Source organism: Augochlora pura, chromosome 7 (assembly GCF_028453695.1).
Source record: "Augochlora pura isolate Apur16 chromosome 7, APUR_v2.2.1, whole genome shotgun sequence".
In the NCBI taxonomy this organism is placed as follows: domain Eukaryota; kingdom Metazoa; phylum Arthropoda; class Insecta; order Hymenoptera; family Halictidae; genus Augochlora; species Augochlora pura.
This window is the reverse complement of record NC_135778.1, coordinates 39,788,137-39,807,608: the sequence shown is the minus strand read 5'-3', so window position 1 is coordinate 39,807,608 and position 19,472 is coordinate 39,788,137. Positions and strand designations below refer to the sequence as shown.

General features: G+C 33.7%; 6 protein-coding genes and 1 long non-coding RNA gene across 17 annotated transcripts; 3 read left to right on the top strand and 4 right to left on the bottom strand.

Moving 5' to 3' along the window:
• Window positions 1-112: 112 nt before the first annotated feature.
• LOC144473148 (GMP reductase 1) lies at window positions 113-2,700 on the bottom strand. Its single transcript, XM_078186769.1, has 6 exons — window positions 2,466-2,700; window positions 1,941-2,060; window positions 1,586-1,843; window positions 1,281-1,469; window positions 994-1,196; window positions 113-915 (listed from the first exon to the last, which is right to left on the bottom strand). The coding sequence occupies exons 1-6, from the start codon at window positions 2,550-2,552 to the stop codon at window positions 720-722; spliced, it is 1,053 nt and encodes a 350-aa protein (XP_078042895.1). The 5' UTR covers window positions 2,553-2,700; the 3' UTR covers window positions 113-719.
• An 811-nt stretch (window positions 2,701-3,511) lies between these two features.
• On the bottom strand, window positions 3,512-5,931 carry Fkbp59 (FK506-binding protein 59kD). 3 transcript variants are annotated; one of them, XM_078185844.1, is made up of 6 exons: window positions 5,727-5,931; window positions 5,066-5,402; window positions 4,882-5,002; window positions 4,536-4,783; window positions 3,961-4,467; window positions 3,512-3,814 (listed from the first exon to the last, which is right to left on the bottom strand). In XM_078185844.1, the coding sequence occupies exons 2-6, from the start codon at window positions 5,399-5,401 to the stop codon at window positions 3,650-3,652; spliced, it is 1,377 nt and encodes a 458-aa protein (XP_078041970.1). In that variant the 5' UTR covers window position 5,402; window positions 5,727-5,931; the 3' UTR covers window positions 3,512-3,649. The 3 variants fall into 3 exon arrangements, with proteins under 3 accessions (XP_078041970.1, XP_078041969.1, XP_078041971.1); XM_078185843.1 differs by having other exon boundaries at window positions 3,512-3,817; window positions 5,727-5,929; XM_078185845.1 differs by having other exon boundaries at window positions 3,691-3,828; window positions 5,727-5,926.
• A 1,080-nt stretch (window positions 5,932-7,011) lies between these two features.
• LOC144472611 (uncharacterized) lies at window positions 7,012-7,758 on the top strand. The gene is made up of 3 exons (XR_013494441.1): window positions 7,012-7,149; window positions 7,347-7,491; window positions 7,585-7,758. It is a non-coding gene; the product is annotated as an uncharacterized LOC144472611 (long non-coding RNA).
• Window positions 7,346-10,430, bottom strand: Snap29 (Synaptosomal-associated protein 29kDa). Its single transcript, XM_078185846.1, has 2 exons — window positions 9,993-10,430; window positions 7,346-9,454 (listed from the first exon to the last, which is right to left on the bottom strand). Exons 1-2 carry the CDS (start codon window positions 10,245-10,247, stop codon window positions 8,936-8,938), a joined length of 774 nt encoding a protein of 257 aa, XP_078041972.1. The 5' UTR covers window positions 10,248-10,430; the 3' UTR covers window positions 7,346-8,935.
• Window positions 10,431-10,848: 418 nt separating this feature from the next.
• On the top strand, window positions 10,849-13,257 carry Rnft2 (ring finger protein, transmembrane 2). Of its 9 annotated transcripts, none has more exons than XM_078186162.1 (6): window positions 10,849-10,998; window positions 11,644-11,683; window positions 11,784-11,871; window positions 11,952-12,671; window positions 12,740-12,955; window positions 13,024-13,257. In XM_078186162.1, the coding sequence occupies exons 3-6, from the start codon at window positions 11,791-11,793 to the stop codon at window positions 13,255-13,257; spliced, it is 1,251 nt and encodes a 416-aa protein (XP_078042288.1). In that variant the 5' UTR covers window positions 10,849-10,998; window positions 11,644-11,683; window positions 11,784-11,790. The 9 variants fall into 9 exon arrangements, with proteins under 9 accessions (XP_078042288.1, XP_078042281.1, XP_078042282.1 ...); XM_078186155.1 differs by adding an exon at window positions 11,097-11,286 and having other exon boundaries at window positions 11,644-11,871; XM_078186160.1 differs by lacking the exon at window positions 10,849-10,998 and adding an exon at window positions 11,008-11,286.
• Window positions 13,258-13,695: 438 nt separating this feature from the next.
• LOC144472792 (uncharacterized) lies at window positions 13,696-15,742 on the bottom strand. Its single transcript, XM_078186163.1, has 2 exons — window positions 14,262-15,742; window positions 13,696-14,190 (listed from the first exon to the last, which is right to left on the bottom strand). The coding sequence occupies exons 1-2, from the start codon at window positions 15,407-15,409 to the stop codon at window positions 14,061-14,063; spliced, it is 1,278 nt and encodes a 425-aa protein (XP_078042289.1). The 5' UTR covers window positions 15,410-15,742; the 3' UTR covers window positions 13,696-14,060.
• A 17-nt stretch (window positions 15,743-15,759) lies between these two features.
• LOC144472015 (fructose-bisphosphate aldolase) lies at window positions 15,760-19,260 on the top strand. Its single transcript, XM_078184644.1, has 6 exons — window positions 15,760-15,792; window positions 16,439-16,651; window positions 17,020-17,336; window positions 18,142-18,364; window positions 18,714-18,893; window positions 19,036-19,260. The coding sequence occupies exons 1-6, from the start codon at window positions 15,760-15,762 to the stop codon at window positions 19,186-19,188; spliced, it is 1,119 nt and encodes a 372-aa protein (XP_078040770.1). The 3' UTR covers window positions 19,189-19,260.
• Window positions 19,261-19,472: the final 212 nt, after the last annotated feature.

The window sequence follows — 19,472 nt, the reverse complement described above, 5'->3', positions numbered from 1 at the left end:
TCTCGCATTGTTTTCTCTCGTTATCAAATAAAAAATATGAAAAGAATTTATAAAAGGAAAAAAAGGAATTTCAGTTTTGTAAACAGGTTTATTTTAAAAAACAATATTGACTTTGTTTAACAAATTATATTTGCTAATTGTATTATACAGAAAATAGTTATAAAGTAATCATTTTGGCATCTTAGTTTCTTTTAATCTGTTAAAATATAATATATTCTACTTGACATAAGCATACTGATTAACATAATATACTAACACATTTTGTACTACGAAGGTGTGTATTATATAGTCAAATTATTAAAGTGTAACTTCATAATTAAGCAGAATTAGTTGTAGAAGTGAAATTTTCAAACGTTTCAATAAAATTAATAACTCGTTCGGTAATGTTTAAACTTCTACTTTGGTATGAAGTATATGTATACAGATATTATGTATAAAGCTAAGCGTACATTGTCTACAGGAAGAATATAAATTGTATAAGAAAAATGTATATTTGTGCTTTAAGCGATCGTTGATTTTCTTGAATTCGCTGAATTCAACATATAGTTCAAAATTATTCCCACACAACATATGTACACTCGTGTTAATTAAAGCTTCTAAAATTCTATATAAACGTTATTTGCCAGCAAATAATATATATGTTCAATAATTTGCCCAATAAATGAAGTATTGTTTTTTTTAGACTTCGTTGTACAATAAAGCAAGTTATCGGGGAGACTTCAAATTTCTGGTGCCGGACCGTACATGGGGTTTAACTGTTGCGTGCAACGTATGAATGTAGCTCGGCGAGGTAATTCACGTAATCGTGCCGCACCGGTATATGTACACGCGGAACGTAGACCACCAAGCATATCGAGAATAGTATTTTCTACCGAACCTTTGTAAGGTATTTCTACAGTTTTTCCTTCCGAAGACCTAAACAGAGATACGAAATTTATTAAAATCAATAAATGTAAAATATTTGACAGTTATTATACTGTTGAGACTATAGACCTGTATTCGGCAACACCTCCAGCATGCTTCTTCATCGCGGTACTCGATGCCATACCGTAGAATAATTTAAATTTTCTTCCATTTTTCTCTATAACTTCTCCTCCGCATTCGTCGTGACCAGCAAACATACCGCCTGCCATCACAAAATCTGCTCCTGCTCCGAAAGCCTTCGCCAGATCTCCGGGACAAGTACAACCTCCGTCCTAAAATAAATAAAATATCTGTAGAATTACACTATCGACGAATATTTACAGAAAATTTATTTACGTGCATATAACAACGCTTACTGATATTATGTGTCCCTTCAAGCCGTGAGCTGCATCTGCGCATTCGATAACAGCACTTAATTGCGGATATCCCACGCCGGTTTTCATTCGTGTTGTACACACAGATCCAGGGCCAATACCAACTTTGATCACATCAGCTCCAGAGAGTATCAATTCCTCGACCATTTCCCCGGTTACCACATTCCCTGCCTAAACGTAACAATTAATTTTTACATTCAAATACCAAACGTACATTGACACTAAATAATTACTATTTTTAATATTATTCCTGGAGAAGTTATAAAAGCAATTCTGCAATTACTTACGATTATCGTGTGATTAGGGTATTCAAGTCTGACTTTTCTAACATATTCAACAAAATGTTGCGAGTATCCGTTAGCTACATCTAAGCAAATAAATGACAGCTCTGGCACGGCTGCTAAAATGTTTGACAATCGTTCGTAATCGTCCTGTCCTGTACCAGAACTTGCAGCAACATTTTGGAGACAATTAGGATTCTCAATGGCAAAATTTTTCCACTCTTCCGGCGTGTAGTATTTGTGAACAGTGGTAAAAAGACCATGCTAAAATAGGTGTTTTACTTCAAACATTTCATTTTAATTAATTGAACTGCTTCAGATGTATTGTACTAACAATACGTAATAAATTATACCAATATACCTTTGACAAAGCCTTTGCCATTTCAAATGTTCCTACGGTGTCCATGTTTGAAGCCATTACAGGTACTCCCTTATACGTTTGTTTGGAGTTTCTAAACGTGATTTCTCTAAGGAGATCGACCTAAAAACAATTAAAAATATTTAAATGTATTTAACGTATTAAAATTAAAATTAGATAAGTACATAAAAAAAAATAATAAATGCTTCAACAAAATATTTCACCACAACATACATTACAATAGTAATAATAATAATATAATAATGTCGCTTTTTTTGTATAGATCGCTTTTAAATAAATATAATCTTTAAGTAACACAGATGTGTGGGACTCTTTATCACACGAAAGTATAAAAGAGTACTTTTTTGTTACAAATCCTTGAAATAACTTGGGCGTGTAACGCTATTACAATTTTAAATTGGTTTAAATATTCATACTGTTGATGTTTCGTTTTGAAAAAAGAAAATACCGAAAGCAAAGAATGTGGACATTCGTACGGTTTTAATATTTTTTATGAACATTACTTACATCGGATCTACTTTTTAGCGTGCTCCTCTTAGGACGTAGTAAAACATCTTTGAAATCTAGTTTAACGTCGTTTATAATGTTAGGCATTTTTCAATGGCGTTTTTTAACCGCTTCTTAGTTAGCAGACTACTTCGAACGTCTTCTGACAGAGAATGCAGAAAATCACAGTGAATGAAGACTATAAACCTGTAGACGTAAAGCGCATAGTTCGCAAGAATTTCCCTAGATGCAATATATGCACTGTTAACAGAAATCCGCATAAGCTGGGTAAAAACTGCGGCAAACGTGCAATTGGTTGTACAGGGTGTCCTGAAATTATGTTACTTCCGGGAAACGAGAGATTCCTGAGGTCATCCGGAGCAATCTTTTTCCTTAGCAAAAATGCAATTCATACCAAAATTGGCCGAGCCAATCGACGGGACTTGGTTTCAACCACTCATTGGTTCGATCGTTTTGTGCCTGCCTCTCGTTGGTCAGCGTTTTTCGTTAATCATTCGTAAACAAAGCTGGAATTGCATTTTTGCTAAGAAAAGATTTTCTTCGAATGACCTTAGGATCCCCTCGTCTTCTGGATGTAACATAACTTTGGCATACCCTGTATAGCTCCCGGTAAAAGAATATATCAATAAGGTTGTAAGGCAGTTTACGCTACACAATATAAACAAGTCATTGTTTGTTACTATGGTAACGCGGCAAATCTCCCTCTAAACTATTTGTATGTCGGAGGGATTTTTTTGGGAATAATTTAACTAAATTTGTTTCTCTGTAAGTGAAAGAAACGACAATTAAAGTTAATTATTCGCCTCTCTTTTATCAACTCTTTGTTTGTGATTATTAATTATGTTTACTATTTCTCTCCACGTGGCACCTGCTCAAGCTATTCTCAATCTATTGCTCAATCCCCGGTGAGACATCTATATTGTGCGCGCCAACTTTAAAGGAAGTACATACATACATTCTCTTTGCATATATAAATCTTATTATTTTTACGATAAATGATTTTCTTACATGAAATAAGAATGGAATAATTATTTTAAGCAACCATATGGCACGAAGTATTCATGAGTTTAATGAGTACACACTTCCGTCTTGTTCCATTATAATAATGTATTATTTCAAAGTCATTGGGAAACAATTGACAAAACATCAAAATGTCGTCAGTGAAAGATGTGGGAAAAAGTATTTTACATATCCTGAAATTCGCCGGTGCCGTTAGCATTAAGCATAAGTATGTTCGGATTCTCTTTTTCGAAGGCGGTCGCATCTCTGCCGCCGGGCCGTTCCTCTTGCCCCCATTCACCCAACGTCACACTCATCACATCCGATTGCTCTCGTAGCTTTTCCTCTTCCTTCTGAGACATTACTGACAATGTACAACGAAATATATTATACGAATAGAAAGTAAAACAATGTTTTTTTTTTTAAATAATCAGTCACGCAAAACTATAGTTTATAAGAAATGAATCAACCATGCGTTTAAACATTAATCACAAACCTGTTTATCCTCTTGGGCGAATTTTTCAAACATATTCGCATATAATTTTTTCTCTTTCGCTAATTGCGCCTTGATCTGAATATTACAGATTTCAATATTTTTAAGAGCTGCTGTATTTTTTGGTTGTATCTCTAACACCGTTTTAAAATCTTTAATGGCAATTTCAGGCGATGCCAGCGCAAGATAAGCTTGCCCTCTTCTGTACAATGCTTTCTCATTTCCCATACTTAATTCTAAAGCTTTGTTACACTGATCTTTTGCTTCAACATTTTGATCTAACTTCAAGTAACACAGAGCAAGATTTAAATGCGCGGATAAGATCAGTTTATCTCGTTTCTCTTCGAGATTTTTGTAGTCGTTCTTATACTCCAAGAGCGAAACAACTTTTTCATACATTTTTGTAGCTAAAGAATATTTGTTAGCTTTGAAGTATTTTGTCCCTTTTTCTTTGTAAGTTTCAGCCAGCTCCATCTTTTCGTCGCTTTCCAAATAAAATATTTGTTTACTCTGAAAAAAACCCGTAATTCAAATAACATCAACATTTAACATAACATAGTTATTAAAATTAGAATTACCTTTTCGAAACTTTTCAATTCTACAATATATTCTACAGTTGCGTCGCAGGGAATATTAAATTCTGGTTTCCCCTGACTTTTAAACGCATGTTTACTTTTTATTACGAGTCTCGATTTCTCTCCGCTCTTAAATTGTTTCAACGCTTGTTCTATACCATCTATAACGCCGGAATCCTCTCCTTCGCCAAGATTGAACTCTATGTCTCTATCTTCAAATACTTTGCCTTCATACATTCCCGTTAAATGGACTAAATAAAGAGAAAATTTCAATAAAATATACCATACCTAAAAGAAAATGTATTGCAACTTTTCTTTAAAATACTTTTGTATATTTGATTACGCTTACTATTCACTAAAGCTCCTTCCAGCGGAACATCGCTATCTTTCCCTTCAATAATTTGATACCTTTTGATACTTCCATCATGATCGGGACTCAAATCTTCCCCTACCCAGTCAATCATTTCAATCTGTAAAATAAAAATGAATAATGACGATACCAAGTCTTTATAATTTCTAGTGCCTTAACTTACTTCAAATTTCAGAGTTGAATTTGGAGGAATACGCGGCGGACTGCCCGCAGCTCCGTACGCGTATTCAGAACTACAAGTCAACATCGCGATTTCACCCTTTTTCATAGTAGCGACTCCGATATCCCAAGCCTTGATAACGCTCCCTTCTTTAAGATTAAACTTAAAAGGTTCATTGCGCCTTCTGCTGGAATCTATCTCTGTACCGTCCAACAAGGAACCAACGTAATGTACAGTTACTTCGCAACCAGGTCCTGGAGTTTCATCTCCGACACCTTCTTTAATAATTTCTTTCAATACTCCTCCGTCCTTCTTCGGGGATATATCCTCGGCAGTCATTCTAATTGAAATAAAAAATTAAATCATTATAACATCTTTAACATAATATTTAAATTCTATCATTAAATTTTATTTGTCCTCTACAATAACTGTAAAAACAAAGAAGTAGAGAATTATTCGCTACATGAAACAGCAGAATTGTAAAATGACTTATTACAGTGATGTTAAAAAATGATAATGCAGGAAACAAATTATTACATTTCAGAATTTAAATTATGTACGCTATATAGAACCGAGCAAATACGACACGATCGACAAACATAACAATAGAGAGAATTATAAAAATATTCTTAATTTCCTGACATAAATGTTTCAAAATACGTACGTTTTTTAATGTCTTAATGTGTGTTTTAAGTAATAAAATAACGCTTCAGAGAAAGTCTGTTTATACCACACGTACAAACTTCTGCGGACAGTTCCACTCGGAAGCAACCAGAAATTAACTGGTTAACTCGCATTCGATTCGCATCTCTTGTTTGAGGTAGTTTGGTGGTAATCGATTTCGTATGCATAGAATGTACTAGAAAACCTAGTTACACATAAAATGGCCTTAGAAAAAATCTAACAAGATTATCCAACGTACTTGTACTTGTACACCACCGACAACAAGCAACTTGCGAATCCTGTTTGTCGCCGTCGCTGAGTACGTACCCTTTCTTCATAATCAAAATCCTTGACTGTCATGGCTGCCTTTCGGCACATCAGCGTAATACAAAACTATTTACATAAAATGCACATGCATTGAGATCAAAATTGATTGACCTGGAAATCCTATGTATAAACAATGTTACTACATTTTTAGAACGATATTTCCACTCCTTTCTCTGACCAATGCATAGAAGAGAGAGGAGAAACTGTGAGAGAAATTAATTTCAATTGGTTTAAATGTTTTCAAAGCGCGGTAATATTTAAAGCGAAGCATGGTAAACAACGACGTTTAAAAAATTTGCACAACTTTGTAAACTGAATATTATTAGAAAACGAGCATTTTGATCTACTATCGCTGAAAGGAATTCAAATGTTACGCAATAGTCTACACAATAGTCGTCTTCACAATAGATCACTATTTACAAACAAAAATATAAGCTTGTTATTATAAAATGTCTGTGTGCGCGTGAAGGTGTCGTTTTTACGTAATCTACGACGAATGAAAAATTACATTCTTCCTTCACTTTTTCTAGGAACAATAATATATATGTTATAACAGCGCTGTCTATCAAGTTTTAACTATCGTTCGTATTTCAAATTTCGACAAATAACTCTTACGAATTTTTATACGTCGATTACAAATCTAAAAAGAGTTTTTCTTCGAAAATTATTATTATTAACCCAAATTTTAAGCCTTCTGAACATTTTAATATATTTCAACGATTATTAAAGTTATTGACGTTACGGTCATACATCGAAATTATAAAAATAACTAGTTACAGTTCTATTTAGAAATTATATTGATGAAAAAATAAATGAAGACATTGATGCGCTTCACATTATATTTCATTGCTGTTTTCTTTTTTTAGAATAGATATCTCGTAATGAATGGAGGAAAAAAGAATTGTACGACATACGAAAGAAATTACAGGAAGTAGTACAATGGACACGTTTTACCGATGAAAGATTATTTTTATAATTGCGTCTTCTGGTGGTATAAAATGATGATCATTCGAAACGCAACAGTTTTCTAGTGCAACAGCTGCAAAATGAAGTTCTCTAACTTTCGCATCTTTGTTGTTTTCTTGGTTTTTCTTGTGGTATGATTTTAACGATACGTTAACTACCTTTTTTCTGTTTTATTATTTACGTCTATTATTATATGCTATCACCTGATATATGTATCAGTAATTTAGAATTGATAATTACAGTTATTGCATTTAAGCGAAGGGTTCTTGAATTGAATAAAAGTTTTTTTAACATGAATCGTATCTATAACATTTTATTTAATTTGTAGACGTCCGCGGTGGCCATAAATTTAGATCGGGTCGCTTATGGCCCGCATCATGATGATGGTGTTCCATGCAGAGGCAGACGTCGCGGTCAACAAAATGGTAACGGAACTTCCGCCGGAGGAGGCGGTAATACAAATAGTACGAACGGTGCGTTAGAAATTTTTGTAATATAAGCGTTTAGTATTCGTTTATAGTAAAAAAATGCTAACTTGATAATTACATTTATATATATATATATAGGTGGGTCAAAGTAAGAAGCTAGGCAAGGACCAGTCAACAACAGGTGTTGATGTAAGAAACAAAATGTTGAATGAATGACACATTTATGTATTTACTTGTAGTGTTATAGAGATAGTGTAACTATTTGTTTGTATCGAAATATATCAGACATACGTATTAATATGTAACAACAAAGTAGACTTTATAATTCTCTATATTTCATCTTCACAAACGTGATACAATAATAGCAGGTTGGTTTACAATTACTTTACTAATGTCACAGTCGAAAAAAATCTCTAATAATACCTGTTTTTAACTAGCTACATAGTAACAATAATACATGTTTTCATAGTACACAACCAATACGAATTTTTCTCCATTTAGAAATATCAGCAAAAGCCTCGGAAAACAAATTATATTATACAATTATACAATACCACAATAATTTTTGAAATAAAACTTAGATTACTAAATATTAACATTTTTTGGGAAAATGTAAAGAATAGATATGTTTACATTTCTTTGAAGAATCTATAATCTAAATAATATATAATAATATTATAATCTAAATAATATCTTCTTGTAACAATTAAAACATGTTTGGAATGATATCGATAATGAAACTAGGAATTTCTAATTATTAAACATGTTTATATAAATATTTTTTCATATGAAATTATAGTAAATATTAGTCTTTATTACAAAATGGTATCAAATACTGGAACTTTACCAGAAATAATATAAGCTTATTTATTATAAAAATTGAAATTCATAAAAGTTCTTTATGATTTCATCGTATTATGTAAAAACTTGTGTATGAAGAAATATTTTATTTTGTAAATAAGAATCAAATTTTTGCAACATTCCAATATTAATACTTAATGCAGATTAATTGTTATCACAGCAGTTTTTATTATTTCGAATTTACTTAAAAATTGTACATACATATACAAGAAATGATTGAAGCAGTGTAGAAATTGTTTTAAAATCAAGTAAAAACTGTTATAATTGTAAAGAGACACTTTAATACTTCATATATTGTCAAGGTTAGTGCACTATAGGTTCAAAAAGAAATGATTAAGATGATGTATGTGATTTTTCTAAACCTCCGTTTAATTTCAAATCTAATTCTTATTTACTATTACAAGTGTATACGATTTAATATCTGGAAATTATATATTATTATATTTGAGTACGATGTGAAATAAATTTGATATCGAAATAATACATATAATATTTTTACATTTAACTAAATAACGTAATATCATCATTTTTCTTATCAGTACATAAAAGTTCAAAACTTTAAAAATGTACAAAAATTAAGCTAACAAACACTTTCCTCAGATATGATAAATCCGTTACACGTTTTTACTTATTTTCTTAATAAGTGAGTCATATCTTTATTCTGCTTCTGGAGCATTATATCTGTTTTCTCGGCTTTATCGGTTATATTGTCAATTAAATCATTCTGTATATCTATTTCTTCCGATAATCCTACCGCCAAGCCTTTTAATCTAGCAATCGACCCGCTCATTTCATCTAAATTCTTTTCTAATATCTTGCTTACATTATTTGTCATGGAACTAGAGCTATCATCGTCGTCGTACAAACCGCGTAATTTCAATGCCGGGCTTGTACTAGCTATGTTAGTTTGAACTTGCTCCAACGAGTTCGACAGAGCCGGAGATGTCATTGATTCGGAACTAGAAGACTCTGATAATTTAGTCGACGGTATAGGCGCGTCCAATGATTTACCGCTCAGATAATTCTTTAGGCTTCCAAACACGCTCTTTATTCCTTGAATATGTTTCTGACTAAATCTTAAGGTACTATTAATATCGTCTAATCTTTTCTCTGTTCTTTCTAATTGCTCTCTTTGTCTAATGAGTTCCTAAAATAAAAACAATGATATGTATATGTATATATGTAGAAGAGCTGTATGTATAAATATTATAGTATGTATCGTATTACTACTGTTTCAACAAAGACACAATTGTTCCGTACATAATATATTAATATTGCCAATACTTTATTTCGGAAATTTGAAAAATGGAGCTCTACAATGAAAACATTTTTGACTGCAAAATATAATGTTTTATTATTCGCATTACAAAATGTAATGTTTTACTTGCATCAACATTAGTAATTCAATACTACCTATTATACTATTATGTTATATTTACGATAGTATTGGCATATGTTAATATTTTATTTCAACATTTTAAGAAACTGGAAATTAATTTGTTATAGATACCATTGCCGATTAGTAATTATTATTTTTAGAATAAAAATTGCACATGGCATTGACGTAAATACATGATTTAATCATTGTTTTCAACGAAATGTTATCTATTAACGTTCGCTGTGTATAACACTCTGTGTCAGTGCATGATAAAGTTTAACATATTTAGCTATGATCTCTAAGTTACCTCTGCGGTGGCAGCTCCGATTTGCTCAGAATCTCGTAATAATGAGATAGATCTTTCGGACGATTGTACCGTACGCTCTTCTATCTCCTTTTTTCGTTGTAACAACTGTTGATGTTTGCTTTCGAATCCATTGTCATCGTTCATATGACCGATAGATCTCGATGGTGCACTGTTTAGAAAGGTTTCTTCGTCGATGTCATCCTCAAGCGAGAAAAATGCATTCTTCGGATCGCTCGAATACTTGTGGGTTGCCATATTGTTACCAATATCATGCACTCGAAGAGTTTGACGCGAGAATTGCTTCGTGAAACGGACCGAGTAAAGACGGAACGTAAAGTCCACCGAAGTCCGCTAAAGTCTCTTCCTCTCCCTTTTTTTTTTATTCTCGAACTGTCCACTCTCCAGATCCTCTACTCTACAACAGAGCAGGAGCAGCGACGTAAGATTCGAGAATTTCCTATCTCAGCGCCGTCCGCGGCGATGCGAGCAACTTTTGACCGCATGGCGTCAATTCGTAAATTATTATAATTTAATTCCCTCCCTAAAAGCGATGGCGATTAAATTCAAACGGAAAACGTGCATCATTGATAACTATACAACACAATTCGCAACATGCGGTCATAACGCCGATAGAAACTTTTCTTTTCGAAAGAATTTCAAAAAATTCAAAATCATGATTTCTTTTTTAACAGGATTATATATTTTTTATGTTCTTATAGAGCATGAGAAGACGAGTTCAAAGAGGTGTCGATATTGATAACTAATGAGATACAGATTTCATTATTTGCAGCTTTTTTAAAAGTCAAATTTTGCGCCGCACGTCTCCGACGGCGCATTGACCGATTGGATGCGCAAAAAAAGAGTAAGATCATAAACACACGGTAGAATGAGACAAGCTGCATCGTTCGTCAATGTGACATATTCCACATGTGGTTGTGCTGATTTCATGCTCTCTTGCTCGCTCTGCGTTTTCCCTCTTGTTAACGGATGAAGTTGCGACCTGGAGGTACGTAGGAGTAGGGCTCATTTATTATTATCTGACCAATGCAGATCTTTGTTTTGGTGTTACATTTTGTACGTACGTAAAAAAAATAATAATTTTAGCTTGTAAACAATTCTTCGAAGACAGTTCAGAAATTGCGAAAAATACGCAACTGTCTGTTCGGGATATTGCTGCGGAATAAATATGATACTGTAAAATGTTTATTCATTGTGAAAAAATGAATATACATGTACGTATGTCGGTTGTATTTTGCGGTCGCAAGACTAATATACTACACGCACACACTTTTTGGTAACTATCATGTGACATCCCTTTCCACTTTTCCATATGTTTTGACATTGTTTCAGTCTTATGAATATGTAAACACGGATTTATGATAAGTTGTCTTTATGCTGATTAATTGATAGTTCTCTCTGGAAGTGTTTTACGCGAAAAAAAATCTATCGTGCGTAAAATTCTGTTGGAATTAATATAATGTATAGTGTTTTTTGTGTTGCTGTTGTGTATTGTAAATAGTTTTTTTCTATCAACAATTTTGGAGTATGTACAACACTCGCTCTTATAGCTTTGCGCGATGAAAGTATTATTTTTATAATAAATTATGTTTCTATGCGAATTTAATTGTAAAAATTTATTTTGTAATTATAGGCAAAGAATGGAGGATAATTGATGCACTCATGTAGTACATGTAAGTGACATTGTGCAGTCTTCGCAGAGCTGATAATGACAGATTCATCATGTGCAACCAGATTTGTACCATCTATTAGTATAAGAGGTTTTAATTTCAGAACTAGAATGGAGCAATCTAGATTATTTGCAAATAATATATCTTCCACCTTAGAAGGTATTAGGCCGTTGATAGAACATGTCCATGTTGTAAGTATTTTATAGCAATTCCTTTGTCGTCCTATTAATAATGATCCAGGATTACGTTAACGTCGTTATTAAATATTCAGAGAATTCAGAGTCCATCGAGTAGAATACTTCCTTCAATGGATAATTATATAATTGACATGGAGGGCCAACCAACAAATGAATCACACCATGTCTCCGATCATAATAATCGTCATCATCAACAAACAACTGCTACGGACAATTTTTTAAACAATATTCGTGAAGCTGCAAACGAGGTTGTGGGTGAAAATCACAATAATAATACTAACGTTGCTGTTAATCATAATATTAACAGCAGCAATGGCAGCAGCAACAACAACAACAACAATAATAATAATAATAATATAGAAGATAACTCTGAGGAAGCATTACAAATTAGTCCAGAAACGCGTGCACTATTTAAAAGATTACGAAAGTACATTATTTTCGTTTCTCTTCTACTTTCTAAAGGTCTTTACGACCACAAAGCTAGCGTGTTAAACTTCTTAGTATTATTTGTTACATTTAATCATGCCAATAACGTTGTGAAACACGAGATTGCAAAACAACATAATAAAAGTTGGACCTCTCTTTTAGTTATCACATGTTATATTGTTGCTTGTATAGTTTTTACTTATTTCGAGTACGATACACATATATTTTTTCCTTACACCCAGCCTCTTACAGTCTGGGAACTACTATGGTCTGTTTTGATAACAGATTTTATTTTGAAACTTATTACCATCATCTGTAAAGTTTTTATAACATGCTTACCCTCGAGAATTCTGCCGCTTCGGAAAAGAGTAAGTTTTAGTGCATAATCATCTCGTAATAATAATAAATCGAAAATGAAGAGATAATTTTGTTCCAGGGAAAATATTATCTCATGTTCGAAGCAACTTCTCAACTGTATCGATGTATTGTACCTGTACGTTCATGGTTATACTATTTTGTTGAAGTATATCAAGGGCGAGAACAAATTGTAGGAATTTTGATTTCTATGCTATATCTGATCAGCAAACGATCTGATTTAATATCTCGTTTATTATTATTTCAAACCGCTGCTTGCAAATTATTTCAAAATGTGGTAGGTATTGCTCTGCTTTTATAAGTAATCTATATAGATTCGTAAAATATTAATTCAAAATTTTATAGAATATGGGAGTATCGCCAACTAAAGAAGAGTTAACAGCATCCGGAGGTATTTGTGCAATTTGTCATGAAGAATATTCAATGCCAATGAAACTGCTCTGTAATCATATCTTTTGTGAATCATGTGTTTCAACCTGGTTAGTTAGAGAACGTTCATGCCCACTATGTCGTGCGGTAATTACTGACGATCCTATTTACCGAAACGGCCATACAACTCGTTCCATTCAGTTATATTGATCACAATGCAATGCACGTGCAATTGCTAAAACCTTTTTTACTCCTTATACTACCTTTTTAAGCTTCCACGAATTGGTTGTAACAAATGGTTATAATTTAAATCGTTTACCTGTAAAATTTTCAATTGTTTATAACACTTTAGCATTTACATTGTTTATTTATTTTTACAATATCAATGCTTGTATGAGCTGACTTTACATTTGTAGAATATTTAATAAGAAAAATCAAACCTATGTTTTCATATCAATTAAAGAAAAAGAATCAATTGACAAATTGTATAAATGTTATGGCTCTGTAAAATATTTTGTACATAACACTTAAGTAATAGACACGCGCGCAATAAGATAAAATTTATATTTCAAAGATAACTTATTCAACGTTAATTTTTTATTTATGAAGATGATGTAACCAATTTACCAAAATAATAAACGATTATAAAATTTTCACAATCTACTAGTCTATTACTTTCCATGTCTGTATATTATTTTAACAAAAATGTTTCATATTTCGTACATTGTATTGGATATTAATAGTGAAATACAAGAGCTCTGTATTAGATTTGTATAAAACTGACTTAATATCTAAATTGATTTCATTGCTAATAATATTGTAACATTTGGATACCAACTATAGTCTACTATGTAAATGTAATCTAACATTACATTGTAGATAAGTTTTATTAATGTACAACATAAGTATTATTTTTGAAATATTATAAAACATATTGTCATACTGAATTTTAACACTGATGATAAAGTAATTACTATGTAGGGGTATTGCTTTAGTATACATAGAAAAATAGTTCAGAAAACATTGGTTTTTAAGCGTGCCTGGAAATATTCTCCATCTCCTTTAGTCGCTTGCTTATTTATCTCTTTGTGACGTTCTCTGCTCACTATTTCTTCTAGTATTTCTCCATCACCTTTTACTAGCCTGTAAAAATATTAAATCTCTTGAATACCATTAATAATAAGATCAATGTTAATGTAGACACCTATAGATACCTATATCTTCCAGTTTCCTCGTCATACACTTTACGTATTACGTTCTGTTTCTTTTCCCATTCTTCTTTAGTCATTGGTGCCATTGTTTTTGATTTCTCTATATCTTGTGAAACATCTTTAGAAACATTATCCTTACATTTGTCTGTATTTCGAGTCTTTCTCTTAGAAGATGATTTCCTTAGCTTCTTTTTCAACTTCTTCTTCATCCTTTTCTTCTTCTTACGTTTCTTTATGACTTTCTTCAATTTCTTAGCTTTTCTCTTAGCTTTCTTGCGTTTCCTCTCATCCTCGGATGTATTTGAACTGCTACTACTGTCGCTACTACTGCTGCTGCTACTGCTAGAGGTACTGCTACTACTGTCGCTACTGGTACTGCTAACGCTCGTAGAACTCGAAGATGATAAGGACCTTTTCCTTTTAGATTTTTTATGAGTAGAATGATCAGTCTTTTCTTCTACGTCCTCTTCTTCCTTCTTCTTATCTTTTCCTCTCGAATAAGAATCATCCGCATTACCTTTCCTTTGTTCTACTTTATCAGCGTTCGAACGTTTTAAATGTCTTTCTTTCGAGTTACTGTCTCTCGAATATTCACTGGAATCTTTCACGTCTCTCTGATAATCGTAGTTCTGACTGCTCCTACTTCTAGACCTATTGTACGGCGGTCTTCTAATGTTATGATTCGAAAATCGATTGTTCCTCCTCTCGTTATTATATTTATGATATTGTGAATTATTATGCATCCTACTTCTGTCATAAAACCCGGTGTGCTTGTACGGTCTGTGATGGTAGCCACGTTTCCAATTATCTAAATACCCACTGCGTCCTTTATAATATCCTCTATTATTATCCCTCGTGTTTGTTCTGTACAAACGCATTCCATTTTCATATCTTTTGTCCCACTTGTTGCCCTTTTTGTCTTTGTCATTGGAGTGTTTAGCATCACGACTAGAACCGCTAGAAGAACTCGAGCTGCTCGAGCTGCTTCTATGTTTCGACTTTTTCCTTTTATCTTTGCTGCATGCGTTCCGCCTAGATTTCTTAACTTCGGAATTGTCACTTTCCGAGGAGACCGACTGCCTTCTGTCCTTCTCCTCCTTACCCTTAACACATTGGTCTGAACGTAAATCACTTTTATCTCTGTTACTCATTATAATATCTTTTCTATCTTTCCAGGCTACATAAATATAACCGAGACTTAATTCCTGCGTCTTTTATCTGATATTTACCGCTAAGTTGCATCGGTGGACGATCTTTAACGAAACGAAAATTTCTTAGTCGAACACGTTCTCGCTTAGGACGAGGGACGAACGATTGTTCATAGATGGTTCCGTTAATGATAAAGCATCACCAAATATTTCACAATGTTTGAGCACTATCAGTGTACGGATACATGCTACTGGCACATTACTACACTAACCTTGATTTAGCAAATTACAACTAAGTAACTTCCTGATCGATTTCCATTTCAAAAAGTAGTCGAAAATTAAGGCAACCACTCATGGCCGGATTACACGCGGTGAACGGTTGTAGGGTATTTTATGATAATTTTTCAACTGTTGGTAATCCTTTTCTAGAAACGGCGCTTTAAGTATGTGAATATTAAATTAAAATGGTGTACATACGCACACTTTCATTCCGGAATATTTTAGTAATTCTCTCTTCGACAATTTTGCGCCGGTCAATCGATACAGAATCTTTTATAATTATGCGACCAAATGATTCTCTTTAAATGGATTGTTATTGTATTCTAAGTTTTATAAGAAGCGTCTTATTATTGTATCGTTAATAAAAATTCAATTGTTTTACAATGTATGTCCAACCACAAAATTTTTGTATTAAAATTTCTTGCAAAAACCATGTTTAAATAATTATCAGATTTCTAAATTTATTCGTATTACTTTCACGTTACGCCAAAGTAAGAAAAATTATGAAGCGGATTGGCGACAAATGTTCTTGCAAGGATAAAGTAATTTATAAACTTTTATATTATATCAGTACATTATTTTATGTAAATGATTAATTATTAAAATAACCAAGTTTAGAATTTATACAATAGTTCTGTATTTTACTGTTATCTCGTTTCAGATTAAACATAAGTTGAACGAAGTTTTTCTATTTTTTTATACATTTGCAAAGTGATAAGTCACTAATGTGTTTTTTTTTTAATTTCCGCACAGCTATCGTCGCCGGTAACAAAATATGCAGAACTGAATCCGGCTTTGTGCGCCGAGCTGCGAAAAATTGTGGACACGCTCCTTGTTTGCGGAAAAGGGATAATGGCTTGCGACGAATCCCCGACGAGCCTGACCGAGCGATTCGAGGAGCTCAATATCGAAAATTCGGAAACCCAACGCCGCGATTATCGTCAGATGTTGTTTACCGCCGACGAGGTCATTATACAACATAACGTTTCATACACGCACACTGATTAACCATTCATTTATCAGTGCTCATTTTTTTTGACGACGTAAACGGCCCTCTCAACTTGCCTTCGTCCTCCATTTCCAAAAAAATTTCTTCACAAAATTATTTTTCATCTTTTTGTATCGCCTCGATACTTTTCCATCGCGTCGATTTAACACCAAGACGCAAATTAAGTTTGAGACGTTCAAAGCGAAACACCAATCCGAAAACTGATACATATTTGTATTTGCGAACAGCTTAACATATTTTACCAGGAGACAATCACGTTTGAACGAGTATATTGTGCGGTGTAAATGAAATCTGATTCGTAGGTGTTTGCACTTTTTGATCGCAGTCTGAACTAACAAAATACGTCAGCGGCATTATTCTGCATGACGAGACGGTTTACCAAAAAACATCGGACGGTATTAGTTTCGTCGAGTTGTTGCAACAAAGGAACATCCTGCCGGGCGTGAAAGTCGACGCCGGATTGGTCGAACTGTTCGGCACGCAGGGGGAAAAGACCACCGATGGATTAGACAATTTGCAGGAGAGATGCATCCAATACAAGCGAGACGGTTGCCACTTCACGAAATGGAGATGCGTGTATACGATCTCCGAGACCACGCCGAGTCAGTTGGTTATGAATATCAATGCAAACGTTCTCGCGAGGTTCGTTTAAACAATAATATATGCGTAGCGCCTTTTATATTCAACTGTCCGAAATATGAACATGGGTACATTTTCCTTTTCTTATTTTCGTGATCCTGCATGCAATTCTTATACACACTATATCATTAATTATATCTGCCTTATGATGCCAATAATATTTGCCGATTTATATCTCTTATCTGTTGTGTCATTTGTCACGCCCATTTCTAAAAAAAAAAACATATTTTATCTGTTACATTTCGTTTACGTGAACATAAAACTTAGTCAGAGCTTTGATCTTATTTGTTCTCCCATTTTTACGTACTATATATGTTTTCTATATTATAATTACACCTACGAACAATTTCTGGAACCTTTATTATTTATACCACTTGTATTCATATAAGATCACTGCAGTAGTCGTTATCCAGTTTACATAAAAATGAATTGACGTATTATATCTGTGCTCGACAATTCATCGTTCGTTGTAAGTTGTATCATTATACGGAGAAACGTAATGAACTGAATCATACAGCTGATAAATACAGTAATAACATGATATCTGTTAAAACGATCGATTATTAACCATCGTCTGACCGCGATTAAATTTTTTTATCATCACGGTCACATTGTTACTGTTAATAAACACCATCGAGGACTCTATCGATTTCAATCTCGATCGAAAACTTTCTACAAAGCATTCCGTATTACGTGCACGGCACACGTTACACAGCGCGTTCTCGCTTGTACAATTTAATATGACAGATTTTTGTACGTAGCTCGTCGATTCATGACTAATTCACGTAAATTACATTTCTTTCTGAAGATATGCCACTATATGTCAGAGTGCACGATTGGTACCTATTATAGAACCAGAAATATTAAATGTTGGTGACTACGGAATAAATAAAGCATTGGAGGTACACGAGGAAGTTATGTCCATCTTATTCCGAGCCCTAAACGAACACCATGTTTATCTCGAGGGCGCGATACTAAAACCAGCGATGATCCTGTCGGGAATCAAGAATACCGCTAATTGCACGTCGCAGGTAAAAAAAAGAATCGGGTTATTTTATGTCTCGAAACAGTTCGGTTCAATATATTATATAAGATTAATTTGCGCTCTGTTCGTTTCTGTTCGGACGCGCGATGTGAAACGAGATTATCGAATAGTATTTGTAAACGTCGTAAACAGATGTCGTAAATAGAACAACAAAAATGAAGCGCTATTGGCTTTATAATTTATCACAGATTAATGTGTCTGATAATTTCTTTCAACACTTGCTTTAATAAAATTACGTTTTTATGCTCGCACGGATAAAAATGCAATTATTTAAAAGCGTGAAATTATTGTTATTTAAAAGTTTGAAATTATTAATTCGAACATTTGATTTGCAGATAATTGCCGAAAGCACGTTAACGGGTCTGCAGAGGACGGTGCCGCCAGCAATTCCGGGGATCGTGTTTCTTAGCGGCGGACAATCGGACACAGAAGCCGTGACGAATTTGAATACCATTTGCGCCTACGACGGGAAAAAGCCCTGGAAAATCAGTTTCTGTTTTGGTCGTGCGATACAAGTATGATCGATCATCCTATATATTCGGTAAAAATGTAAATGTTCCACCGGGCTTACAAAAATGCCCGGGGGAACGTTTATTGATAAAAATAAATCTTTAGTATACTCTGCTTTACTTTCGATGTCTTTGTCTTGCCGCGAAGAACGCAGCCATGAAGACTTGGAAGGGCCAGCCGGAAAACGTGGAGGAAGCTCAAGCCGTTCTACTGGAAAGGGTACGGCTTTGCTCCGAGGCGTCTTTGGGAAAACTGGAGGCAAACGGAATGTGCACGAAAAAGAATAAAAATTCACAATAATACATTGATTAGTTTCAAACGATATTGTTCTCTATACGAATTGCGATAACGATTTCCTCATTCTATTAAAGACATCGCCTCGAATTGCATCATACGAGTTTCGTTTTTCAATTTTCTACGAGCACAAAATAAAAAGTAACTTTCGTTGGCAGAAAGCGACTTTCGCGAACGTGCGTTATCAGTGAGTTTGCCTGATAAAGACCGGGTCAGATTGGGCGGTCAAAAAGTGCACACATGTTTCGTCACGTTAACGGGTGTTTCAACCGTAACAGTGAAAAGCACCG

What these genes read in the sequence shown, in the direction of transcription:
- Snap29 (XM_078185846.1), bottom strand. Translation starts at nt 10,247, where the DNA reads ATGGCAACCCACAAGTATTCGAGCGATCCGAAGAATGCATTTTTCTCG. An exon ending in TCGGAGCTGCCACCGCAGAG is followed by an intron (nt 9,455 to 9,992) that starts GTAACTTAGAGA and finishes TTTTTATTTTAG; the next exon opens with GAACTCATTAGACAAAGAGA.
- LOC144473148 (XM_078186769.1), bottom strand. Translation starts at nt 2,552, where the DNA reads ATGCCTAACATTATAAACGACGTTAAACTAGATTTCAAAGATGTTTTA. An exon ending in ACCCTAATCACACGATAATC is followed by an intron (nt 1,470 to 1,585) that starts GTAAGTAATTGC and finishes TGTTACGTTTAG; the next exon opens with GCAGGGAATGTGGTAACCGG. An exon ending in TGAAGGGACACATAATATCA is followed by an intron (nt 1,197 to 1,280) that starts GTAAGCGTTGTT and finishes TATTTATTTTAG; the next exon opens with GACGGAGGTTGTACTTGTCC.
- Fkbp59 (XM_078185843.1), bottom strand. Translation starts at nt 5,401, where the DNA reads ATGACTGCCGAGGATATATCCCCGAAGAAGGACGGAGGAGTATTGAAA. An exon ending in AATTGAAAAGTTTCGAAAAG is followed by an intron (nt 4,468 to 4,535) that starts GTAATTCTAATT and finishes GGTTTTTTTCAG; the next exon opens with AGTAAACAAATATTTTATTT. An exon ending in TCGCCCAAGAGGATAAACAG is followed by an intron (nt 3,818 to 3,960) that starts GTTTGTGATTAA and finishes GTAATGTCTCAG; the next exon opens with AAGGAAGAGGAAAAGCTACG.
- Rnft2 (XM_078186156.1), top strand. Translation starts at nt 11,719, where the DNA reads ATGACAGATTCATCATGTGCAACCAGATTTGTACCATCTATTAGTATA. An exon ending in TTCTGCCGCTTCGGAAAAGA is followed by an intron (nt 12,672 to 12,739) that starts GTAAGTTTTAGT and finishes ATTTTGTTCCAG; the next exon opens with GGAAAATATTATCTCATGTT. An exon ending in GCAAATTATTTCAAAATGTG is followed by an intron (nt 12,956 to 13,023) that starts GTAGGTATTGCT and finishes AAAATTTTATAG; the next exon opens with AATATGGGAGTATCGCCAAC.
- LOC144472792 (XM_078186163.1), bottom strand. Translation starts at nt 15,409, where the DNA reads ATGAGTAACAGAGATAAAAGTGATTTACGTTCAGACCAATGTGTTAAG. An exon ending in GAGGAAACTGGAAGATATAG is followed by an intron (nt 14,191 to 14,261) that starts GTATCTATAGGT and finishes ATATTTTTACAG; the next exon opens with GCTAGTAAAAGGTGATGGAG.
- LOC144472015 (XM_078184644.1), top strand. Translation starts at nt 15,760, where the DNA reads ATGGCCGGATTACACGCGGTGAACGGTTGTAGG. An exon ending in AATGCAAACGTTCTCGCGAG is followed by an intron (nt 17,337 to 18,141) that starts GTTCGTTTAAAC and finishes TTCTTTCTGAAG; the next exon opens with ATATGCCACTATATGTCAGA. An exon ending in CCGCTAATTGCACGTCGCAG is followed by an intron (nt 18,365 to 18,713) that starts GTAAAAAAAAGA and finishes TTTGATTTGCAG; the next exon opens with ATAATTGCCGAAAGCACGTT.